The sequence below is a fragment of the Cuculus canorus genome, chromosome 6 (assembly GCF_017976375.1).
Source record: "Cuculus canorus isolate bCucCan1 chromosome 6, bCucCan1.pri, whole genome shotgun sequence".
Lineage (NCBI taxonomy): Eukaryota > Metazoa > Chordata > Aves > Cuculiformes > Cuculidae > Cuculus > Cuculus canorus.
The window spans coordinates 11,626,479-11,637,622 of NC_071406.1; the positions used below are offsets into that span (position 1 = coordinate 11,626,479).

General features: G+C 39.3%; 1 protein-coding gene across 3 annotated transcripts; it reads left to right on the forward strand.

The window, feature by feature from the left end:
* The first annotated feature begins 568 nt into the window (after positions 1-568).
* On the forward strand, positions 569-10,809 carry CCDC14 (coiled-coil domain containing 14). Of its 3 annotated transcripts, none has more exons than XM_054070490.1 (13): positions 569-619; positions 1,368-1,423; positions 1,843-1,918; positions 2,560-2,632; positions 2,727-2,867; positions 3,864-4,103; positions 4,194-4,288; positions 5,263-5,836; positions 6,334-6,475; positions 7,091-7,170; positions 7,613-7,828; positions 7,910-8,042; positions 9,370-10,809. In XM_054070490.1, exons 1-13 carry the CDS (start codon positions 602-604, stop codon positions 10,346-10,348), a joined length of 2,823 nt encoding a protein of 940 aa, XP_053926465.1. In that variant the 5' UTR covers positions 569-601; the 3' UTR covers positions 10,349-10,809. The 3 variants fall into 3 exon arrangements, with proteins under 3 accessions (XP_053926465.1, XP_053926464.1, XP_053926466.1); XM_054070489.1 differs by having other exon boundaries at positions 7,610-7,828; positions 9,370-10,808; XM_054070491.1 differs by lacking the exons at positions 569-619; positions 1,368-1,423; positions 1,843-1,918; positions 2,560-2,632; positions 2,727-2,867 and adding an exon at positions 3,385-3,442 and having other exon boundaries at positions 7,610-7,828; positions 9,370-10,806.
* Positions 10,810-11,144: the final 335 nt, after the last annotated feature.

The following is an 11,144-nucleotide window of genomic DNA, read 5'->3' on the forward strand; positions in this document are numbered from 1 at the left end:
GGCAGGAGCTGGAAACGCGGGGGGTGGGGGGGGGTGGGGGGGGGGAAGAAGGAGAACGACACCTGTGAGGGGGGTGGGAGGAGAAGGGCAGCTCCGAGAGCTGAGGAGCAAGGAGGTAGGAAACTGGGGAGCTGGGGTAGGGGACCTGGGGAGCAAAGAGGTAAGTAACTGGGGAGCAAGGAGCTGAAGATGGGGACCTGGGGAGGGGAGAGGGAGGAGAAGGGGAGGTGGGGAGCAAGGAAACTGGGGAGAAGGGGAGCAAGGAGATAGGAAGTAGGAAACTGGAGAGCTGGGGAAGCAAGGGAACTGGGAGAGCTGGGAGCTGGGCAGCAAAGTGCTGAGGAGCTAGACGCAGGAAGGCAGCAGCCCTTCACACCCCCCAAGGACTGCAGTCTTCCCCGTTCCCTTTCTCTCCACCCCCCTCCCCTTTCCCGCGCCGCTCACCGCCGACCGCGGCGGCTCAGGGGCGCGGCAGCCCCGCCCCCAACGGCCGCGCCGCCCGTCAGCGAGGCGGCTCGGGGTTGGCCGGCGCGGGCGGCGGAGCGCCGCGGCCGTTGGCCCCGCCCCCTTGGCCCCGCCCCCTGGCGGCGGCGGCCGGGCCATGGCGAGGCGGGGCAGGGTGAGAGCGGGCTGGGCTGGGGGCAGTGGGGCCTCCGGGGGCCGGGGGTGGAGCAGTGGCCTCGGGCGTTGTGCCTGAGGACCCCACGGTTCGGGGGTGCGTTGGTAGAGTGTAGCTTTAGCCTGGGAGGCGTATGTGTCTGTGCATCTGCATGTGTCTGTGTATGTGCATGTGTATGTGTGTTACAGCCCCTGGCCCTGTCCTTAAGGGTATTCCTGTATCTGCTGTATATGGCTATAAACTGGAGAGGGGAAGATTTAGATTAGACATAAGGAGGAAATTCTTCAAAATGAGGGTGGTGAGGCACGGGCACAGGTTGCCCGGGGAAGGCGTGGATGCCCCATCCCTGGAGGTGTTCAAGGCCAGGTTGGATGAGTCTTTGATCAACCTGATCCAGTGGGAGGTGTCCCTACCCATGGCAGGGGAGTTGGAACTGGATGATCTTTAAGGTCTCTTCCAACCCAAACCATTCCATGATCTGTGGGAATTCATGAAGCTTCGTCCTGTACAAGCAATGTTTTGTGCAGTGAAACCCACTAGATTCAGGCAGGATGCCCTGTCCTTGGTTTTAGAGCTGTAAATCGTAGAATCATAGAATCACCAGGTTGGAAAAGACCTCTGAGATCATTGAGTCCAAGCAAATGAACTGGTCTGCCTCAGGGAAGGTTGAAATTAGCAGGCAGTGGTGGTCTTCAGTCATGTGTGAAAGTGCTTCATAAAAATCAACGTATATTTCTGTGATCAACAGGTTTTGTCTTCTGGAAGGCTAACAGGAGCAGCTAAATTAACAAGTGGAAGAAAACAGTAAGACTTTAATCATGAATACTGTCTAAGACTGAGTGTATGTGTGAGTGTTCGGGAGCATTGTTCTTGTCATACTTCCCAACTGACCAAAAATTATGTGTGTCAGAAAACGATTCTAGCTGAGAGGCAATATGGGCAGGTTCTAAGCGCCTGAATAGACAGACAAACTCAATAGAAATTTTGCCATTAGAAATACAGGTTTGACTCTCTCTGTGTTTTAAGTATAAAAGATTGAATTTTTATGATTAATAGTTGTATATAACACTGTTGAGCTGTTTATGCTAAACATGTTTGTTGCAGCAATGCGAACGTTTCAGAAAGAGGGAACTTTTTTATTTCTTGTTGAAATTAATTTACTTTAACTTTTACTTTGCAGCACACCAATGAGGTAGTATAAACAGATAATGTGACTTTTTCAGGTCTGGCTTAAGAAAAGGACGTCATTCTGAGTTTGAGTCTGGACACTCATTCTATTCCACTGACTCTGATGATCAGGTAATTAACTGACTTCTTAATACAGTCTTCTCTGTTACCTAAAAAAGGAAAATTTGAATACCTTAAATAATAGAGGAAAACCAGGTTAATTTAGATACTACTGCGTCTGGACTAGAAACATCTCCTGCAAAGCTGGCAAGAGTGTCTATACTGCATTTTGCATCCATGTGTAAGTTAGCTACTGCTTTATGCAGTGAGTCTGCCTCTGACAAATCTCATTAAGGCAAAATATCATTTTGTAAACACAACTATGCTGTTTATGGACTAGAGCTGCCCTTGACAGAGTGAATTGTATGGAGTCGGTGCTGCAGCATTGTTTTCTGCATAGTGCTCAGTCAGTCATCTCCAAGGTAGAAATAGGCTGTAGATAGATTTCCACTGAAAGTGGAAATAAGCAGGAAAATGACACACATGCAAAACATAAAATCCAAATGGACAATGCAACAATGTAATTCAAGTTTTTGGAACATTTGTATGTTTGCAAACTCTTATATAATTGCAAAAAAATACATGGAAAATCACATTTTTGCTGGTTATCAGTCGTTCTTTTTCAGATGACAGAGTAGGGAACACTTCCCTCTAAAATAGTGTCTTGGCTTACAAGCAATACGTATCTTCTGATTGTAGTGTCCTTTGTGCAGGTTGACACTGTTCATAATGGACTTGACCGTTGTGCAGCTTTACTGAAGAATATTTTACAGAATGAAGCTACAGGTTGTACCTACTGAAAGTTTAAGTTAGATTTTTAGTTTTTGTAAGACTGTTCTTACGTGTTTTGTTGACAAGTTTTTGTTTTGACTAATACTAGGAAGGGAAACTACCTGTCAACAACCTGGGAAAATCGCTTCTGTTAAAATTACTTCCAAGCCTTTGCTAACCAAAGGAAATACTTCCAAGAAGAAAGAGTTGAAAAAACCCATTACTCCTGCCCATGTCCGAAAAGAAATTGGTAAGCAGACTTTCTTGGGCTTCTTTTTTATTAGATTGATCTAGGGCTGGATCTGCCAAAGAATGTAGGCATTACTCATTGCCTTTTAGAAACCTCAAATGTTTACTGAACAGTTACTAAAATTCACAAATGTTTGAGCTTCGTATTGAAGGAGGAAAGTTGAGTGCTTTAGAAATGCTAACATCATCAAGTTTAGCTGGTAGGAAGTGTGGAGGAGGATGATAACATCCATGTCCCATTTCTCTTGGACACAGAAGTGTTACAGTGCTTGGTCTCTGTTTGGAATACAACCCCATAAACCATCCTGGAGTTAGGTGTCTAGACAGGCTTTTCTCAAAGATCAGTTTCTGGAAACAGGAAAGTATTGCGATAAATAATAACTCAAATGGTTTAGTGGCCAGAGCACTTGAATGGAAAGGTAGATGGATTGCTGTAGGCTGAGTTGCTCTCAGTTGAAATATTTTACTTCTTATTAGTGTTTATCCCTCTCTCCACCCTGTTTCTTTTGTGATTTCTTATCAAGTGGGGCCTGTACACAAGGTGTGTAGCAGAACGCGTTTTGTGAATTGGAGAAGGTGAGCACATAGCTGCTGTCTTTCCAGCACTTTAAAAATACAGAGTTCTGGTTATAATCAATATAAGAAAATAAGATTTGGAGAGTACTTCGGTATGGATTATTCCAAATGGTCTAAAAGTTTAGGAAGAAGCTGAAGGAGATTTAAGAATTGTATTTTAGAACTAGTGTTTTGTAGGGGTAAATCTGCTTCTTTCAAGGACAGCAGTCTGTCCTGCTGGGTTAAGTTGCTCTGTCTGGAAGAAAAAAGATGATGGATTAATTTGCTTGTGAGTAAAAATCTGACTGTAATGTTAGACTGTAGAGTCGTTTGGTTTTCATTTTCAAAGGAACCTGTCAGAGTCTGCCTGACAGTACTGTGGGTTTCTGTAGATAAAGAAGACGGACATCTTTACCCGTGTTTTTTATTCTTTTCTCTATAGTGCCAATATCAAATAGAAGACTTGCCTTGTCCACCTTACCTTCTACTGAGAAAGACCTTTCCAGTGCAGAACAGAATCGGATGGTTCAACCAATCCATGTGCCTTGCAGTCAGCACACTCCTGTGATGCATCAGAAACTGTGTGAGCATGTGCAAACTCAGGTGTCTCTCATAACTGGCCAACCATCACGGAACTCTAATGAAATGCCTGCTGTAACTTCTTGTCCTACTTCAAATCATGGTTAGTGAAACTATTAACAAAGATCCTCTTATTTTACTGTATGAGTTTTGCTCAAAATCATCCTGATCTATGAGTGTTGTTTTCTTTTAGGATGTCAAAATATTACAGCTTGTAATTGCCAATTGCCTACCTCCACGCCAGCTCTGACCCTGCAGCAGTCAGCTAAACTCTTATCTACTTGTTCAGTAAGTGTTTGATTTAGACTATTAAATAAATGTATCAATAAATAGGTAGCGCTTATTTTTAAATTTTATGAAGTGTGGGGTTTTCTTGAGATTACGTATAGTTCTCTTTAAAGAATAAAATTTACATATTTCAACCTATAGTGATAAACAGAATAAAGAATGAGAGAAAATACTGCTATTTAAAAAACATTTTGTATAATCACCAAAAAAATGAAATTCTACTGGCTGCTTGTTTTTGCGAGGTGAATGGAAGGTGCAGGAAATGATTCTTACTGTTGGTAATTACATTCTTAGCAATACGCATGAGGATCATTGAGTAACTCCTGATAAAAGAAATCATACTTTGTGCAGCTTTTCCCTGCCAATGATCGAGTTAATTATTTCTTCAGACACTGTGTATTATCTTAGAGGCATATTTTAAAATACTTGTGTACTTCAGGGTGTAGAATAGAACCTATAGTGAGTACCAACTGCCTCCTTGGGAAATGTGGTTAATTTCAAGGTTAATGAACCTTGAAATCCTAAGACTGTAGACTTACCTTCCATCTGTAGGCAGCCCACGTATAGCTAGTGCTGTCCTTGACTTTTAAGAAATAAACTTACTTAACAATGTTGTCTTCTATATTATACTTCCCTGTTCTGGTTTGATTCAAGGAATGAGTGTTCATAAAGCAAAAAAACAAACACTGTTGAGGTTTTCCTTTCTGCACAGAACAGCTGAAAAAGTACAGTGGTTTAATGTTGCCAGTAACATTTAAGATAAAGGTTATCTAAACCTTATTTACATTGTAATTACTCCTTAATATGCTGGAGAATTATGCAATGAATAAACTGTAGGTGCTTTTATATTTTGCAAAGAATGATCAATACTACATTGTGTCAAACAAGGGCTTTTTGTTGTTTTGTTGGTGTTTTGTTGTTTTTTTTTTAAACTCCTATGTTAAGTTTGTATGTTATGAATGTTCTTTATGTAGAGTGTTCCTTTAGATGGTAGCGGTGAATGTGTGCCAGAGAGGAGAGGTCCTGTGCTTTGCCCGGTAGTTCCTGCTGCTCCTACTACTGCTGTGCAAATACAGTCTGCTGCTGCTCTTCCTAGTGTGATCCCCTGTGTAGCATCAGGTGCATCATGTAACTCTACAATGCCTGCGTTCACCCCATCATCTTCTGGCAGAGAGATGACTCCACACCGCAAGCAACAGATAAAAGAAGCAGATTTGATAAGATGCATACAAGCTCACCTGGACCTGTTGAAGTCACATGATGTGATGAATGGCAAGGCTGAACAAAAGCACCATCGTAATCCAGGAAAACGTAATGCTTCAAGTGACAAAGAGGAGGATGCTTCTGAAGAGCACAGTGAAGACGTGATCAGTGAAGAAGATGGATTGAAGGTACTTGACAGATCCCCTGTGAGAGATACAAGCTGTAAGACAAGTTTTGTGAAGAAAGTTCTAAAATCTAGAAAAGAATGCTCAGAAGAAACAGCCCATAAAGTTAAGACTGTAAAATATCTTCTGGGAGAGCTCAGAGCACTGATAACGGATCAAGGTGAGGACATTTTCATTGCACAGTACAGAATAGTTGCATTAAATGTGCGAATGCTTCAGCTTCTGGAAGTTGTACATGTCAGATGATATGTGACATCTTAGAGTGGTTTTCCACAAATGTAGCTTCATGTTTCACTCTTGATATGTATTAAATTATTCTTGGGAGTATTTTAGCATTATCCTAACAGTTACGATAAAGTTTGTTCATTTCTTATACGGTGTTTTCCTCTGAGAAAAGGAGCAGTGTAGACAGGTTGCAACAGCAATCCCACCAAGAGAGGTGGTAGGTTATGATTTATCAAGAACCTAAAGCGTAGTTTTCATAGTCAAGCTTAAAAATTTTAAATAAATAAAAGTAGTTAAAGATTTAAGTTTTCTTGGAAGAAAACTAGATAGTATTATTTCACTTTCTAGACTGTCTAATGGCATATAAAATATCACTGTCCTATTACAGGTTGATATGTTTACATGGTCTTTTTTTTCCCTCACTTCTTGCAGATGATTCTGAAATGTTGAGGTTGATGAGTGAAATAGAGGATTGCGTATCGTTGCTCCCAGCTGTAGTGGAAAGTACGAATATACAAGCAGAAATAGCACTAGCTTTGCAGCCTCTCAGAAGTGAAAATGTCCAGCTGCGTAGGTTAGTAACTCATCAATGATTCTGCATTTACTGAAAATGCACCTAAAGCATCTTCAACTGGACTGTTGGAAGTTGCATATTTTAACATTGTTATGGTGTAAATGTTACGGCCTTTTCATTTTTGTCTGTACAATATTTATATAGTAGAAAGTGTTTTGGTAAGGCTATATAGTTTAAAAATAAATAAATAAGACAGTGAGAGTTAAGTTGATACTGTTCTTGTAGTATCATCAGATACATAATGATTAGGTCTTAGTCTAGGTGGAATCAATGTATCATTGTTTCTGAAAACAGCAGTATCAAGTTAGTCAGCCTGCTTATAATATTTTTGTAGTGTATTCTCAAATGCAAGAATGTCTCTCATTTCCGTGGAGCTCTTAGATACATGACTCTAGGACTTATCTTTCTCTTTGGTCTGAAGTATTTACCAGAACTTGTGCTAAAGAAATTCAGGAATGTAAGAAAAAGTCACTATTAAAACTTCTGTATATTTCTGAAACATTCTGTGGCATTTAATTCTCAGTAGCACATTTTTACTACACTCATTGAAAATGCAGTGGTTTTGAACTTAATCCGAAGTTTCTGAATTTGTGCTTTTTCACAATTTGCGTTTAGGAGACTAACAATATTAAACCAGCATCTTGAGGAACGAGAAAGAAGCGAGACGATATCTGGACAGAGCTGCAACAATGAATGTGAAGTACTAATAGAAAATGATACTTGTTAGGAGAATTTTGTTAAAGCTTCATTTAGATAGATACAGACATATAAAGATATATCTACATCAGTAAAAAATAACAGTACGTATTGTGGCTATTAGTGACAACTGAACTAGGTGCTGTAGGTCTGTCTAATCATGCAACTACATTTGCATGAAATATCATGCCTGTTTAGAGTCCACATAGTGAGACTTGGCGCTTCAGCTGCCGAGCAGGTTATTTTTCCTTATGTGCATCTTAAAATGAAGTTGACATTAGATAATTAGGAAGAAAGCTTGAGTTTTATCTTGCTGCCACAAAACCCCTTTCTATCTGTAAGCAAAACTCATCTAACCAAGATTATTTGAATAGTTTGATTTAGAAATTCAAACTGTACCATACAAAACACTTAAACTTTCTGTTTTGCTTTTGTTAGTAGTTTCTTTGCAGTCCTTGAATGTAATGCTTCAGAGTCAATTGAAGGAATCACTGAAGGGTCTTGAGTCACTGCAGGCTAAAAATGAAGAACTACTTAAAATAATAGGAAATCAGAAAGAAGAAAATAGACGTTTGGCAAAAGATATTCATGATAAAAAAGAAGAATTGCTTGAAAACAAACAGCATTATGACATTCATTCCACCAAGCTCAGAATCGGTAAGTGGTTTTAAGTTTTTTTTTATTGTGTGTTTTAAAACTTAAAAGAAACAATTGGGTAATTTCTTCTTGGCATTTTAGAAGTGGACGAGGCGCTAGCAAAGGTGACGAGCCTTCAGTTTAAGCTGGAAGCTTCAGAGAAAGAAAATAAGATTTTGGGCATAACGTTACGTCAGCGTGATGCAGAAGTTAACAGACTGCGTGAATTAACCAGGTACTACTGGCTAAGCTATTGTTTTGCTTCTTGACATCGCTTTTATTCCCTCCACCTTGAGATTATTGTAATCTTAGTATCTTACGAGTAGCTAAAACTTTTCTTTGTAGTTACTTTTGCTATAATGGTGCTATAATTTTGTTAAAACAGAGTTGTAATGCTCCATGGCTTGACTTCTGTAATAGAGTAAAACGTTACAGGCCATAACTTCTGCGAAGTTTTGACTCTTAATAGCAGAGCTGCTGATAAGGAGCTCCGTGGGAAGTACTTGAATCTGAAAACCTACTGACATTTCCCTTGAAGCTGTAGAATTTGGAAACTAACTCTTAACTTGAATTAAGGAGGGATTATTTTTTCTTTCTTTCTTTACACTGGTTCAGAAATTGGTCTGTTTTTAAAAGAACTCACCGAAAAGTCTGTCTTCAAGACCCACAGCAAGCTCTTCCTGTGGGAATGAGCAGCCACTTTCTTTAATTGTACATACATTGGAAGTAGCTTATGCCCAGGCATTAATAATAGGTAAAGGTGGGAGTTCTTGGGTCACTGAATGAAGGTGCTGTTACTTACAATTTTGGGAATTATTTCTGTGAATTTATTTCATCATGGTCTTTTACGATGAATATAGTGTCAAGCTGGGAGACAAACAGCTTTTTGCATATGTATATACAATTTGTTTGGACATAAAGTGCACAGGAAGTTAAACTTGTTGTCTGTCTTGTTTATAGTTGATACTGATTGGAATGGCGGAATACTTTTGATCAACACTTCAGGTTCTTTAGTAGAAATTTAGACACATTACACACTTGTACTCTACTGACCACCAGATGGTAGTATAATGACATCTTGTTACATGTGTATCTGTATAGGCTATAAACTTAACTATTTAAGCATTTATTTTGTTTGATGGACAAAGAAAAAATGAGAAAAAATATTACTTTTTATTATTTTTTTATTCAGATGCAATGGGAAGAATTAATTCAGAAAAAAATTCTCACTGATTTTGATAACTGTTTCTAACTGCTTTGTAGCAACAGTGTCTTGACATCAATTTATTTCATTTTGTAGTACTCAAAGCCGGTAAATCTCAAACTTCATTGGGTTGTGCTGTTTAGTTGCTTTTTAGGCACATTGAGCTGAGCTGAAGAGAGAAATTCAAGGAACTTGGAATTGGTTCACATCTATACTATGTTGTATGAGAAGGTGTAGAAAGAGAATTGTAACTTTTCTGCAGCCTGATAAATGTAATGTCTGGTGTTATATAATTTTTTAAACTATTATTTCTTGACTATTTTTAAATCTACTTAATTGATGTTACTTATCTTAACAGAACCTTGCAGGGCAGTATGGCCAAGCTTCTGTCTGACCTTACAGCAGACAACTTTAAATCCAAACTCCAGAAAGGTCTCTCCAGGTCTCTTTTGGAAGACCACAATAAGCAGATGCAACCCGATCCATTCTCCTTGAGTACTTCAGTAATGAGTTACCTTAACAAATTAGAAATGGATCCTGTTTTGACAGATACAGAACCTCAATTCTCAAATAAAAGTGGAGAATTAGAAATGCAAAATCTAGCCTATGAGAAGTTTGCTGCTGAAAGAGGTAAAATAAACAGTACATTCTCAGAAGGAACATCAACTCCAAGAATACTACTAACCTCGCTGAAGCAAGATGCAGAAACCGTTAGTGATTCTGGGACTTTAATAGATGACCAAAACAAGCTGAATGAGACTGTTTATATCCCATTGACTTGCAGTGCCTCTATAAAACAGCAGCCAATCTCTGAAAGAACTGGTGTGCCACCCCAAAGTAGAGGGGCTCGTAGAATGTTAGACTATCACTGTGAGCTCCCAAACTCTGTGCAGCAGAATGGATGTGATATTGCAAAGGATCCAACTATTCTGGATAAATTAAGTGCTGGGTACAATGTGAAAATGGCTATGGAAGACACGCTCAAAGTTACAGGAGATGAAGTGAGGCCAGAAGGAGAGAAATTCCAAATAAGGCCAAAACGCACTCCCAGTGGAGCTGTGAAAGACTTCACAAACCAACCAGATCAGCCTCAGCCTGGTGTACACCCTCCCGCACCAGTGCTGTTTGAGAAAGAGATTTCTCAGAGAAAAGGCAGTGGAATAGCTGATTTTAATTCTGTTTCATTTGATGATATATCTGGGAGGTCTGAATGGAGTGCGACCTCTTTCTCAACATTTACTTCTCGAGATGAAGAGGATTTTAGGAAGACCTTAGCAGCCTTGGATGCCAACATAGCTAGGTTACAAAAAACTCTGCAAAATAGCATTAAACAATGAATACAAGGAAACAAAACAGGGTGTTTGGATTCTTCAGATTTTTCTGAAGTATATTAACATAAGTGTGGTACTGATATGAATATTTGTGTTTTTTGGAATGAAATGATTGATTCCTAGCTGTTTAAAATGTGAATGGGATTTGTTTCTCATTAAGCTATGGTGCTGCTTCACTGGATATGCTCAACTTGAAATAACTGGCATAAATGCCTTTTTTAAAATTATGACAGGTTTGTACTTTTTAATTGCATAATTAATTCTTAGAACAGCACTTGATAGCTGTTTAAGAAACCGGTGTGCTGTTATATAGTTTTTCTATTAAATCATAAAGTATGTTTGCGTGGGAGTTTTGTGTGCTTTTTCGAAGTACTGAGAACAGCTTTGAGAGGGTTGCATTTGAAATCAGCTACAGATATAATAAAGAGAAATTTTTATTTCATTGTAATTTGTTATAAAATTGGGTGCATAGTTCTTTTCTTGAAATACATGGTCGTAACCAAGGAAATTAGCTCCTTTCTCTGGTTCTCCATGAAGGTGTGCAAACAGTCGTGTCAATATCAAAGAAACAGGTAGGCAGGACATCTGATTCAGCTGCATTGCTTATTAATCTAAGTTGAGTTTAATCAAGAAGTTCAACTGGTGAAACTGGAGCTGCCTTGAACTGAAAAAGTGTTCTTCCTTAACTAGGTGGATCTCTTGAAAGTGTGGGTTTTTTTCTAAAGGTGCAGAAGGCTACATTGGACATCCTTGTTTACCAGTTTTTTTTGTTCCCAAAAACCAGTCGCAGGTATTGTATGTG

Bases quoted from the DNA above. Each gene is read 5' to 3' on its own strand.
- CCDC14 (XM_054070489.1), top strand. The intron at 1,919-2,559 runs GTAATTAACTGA...TCCTTTGTGCAG, and splicing joins CCACTGACTCTGATGATCAG to GTTGACACTGTTCATAATGG. The intron at 6,476-7,090 runs GTTAGTAACTCA...ATTTGCGTTTAG, and splicing joins GAAAATGTCCAGCTGCGTAG to GAGACTAACAATATTAAACC.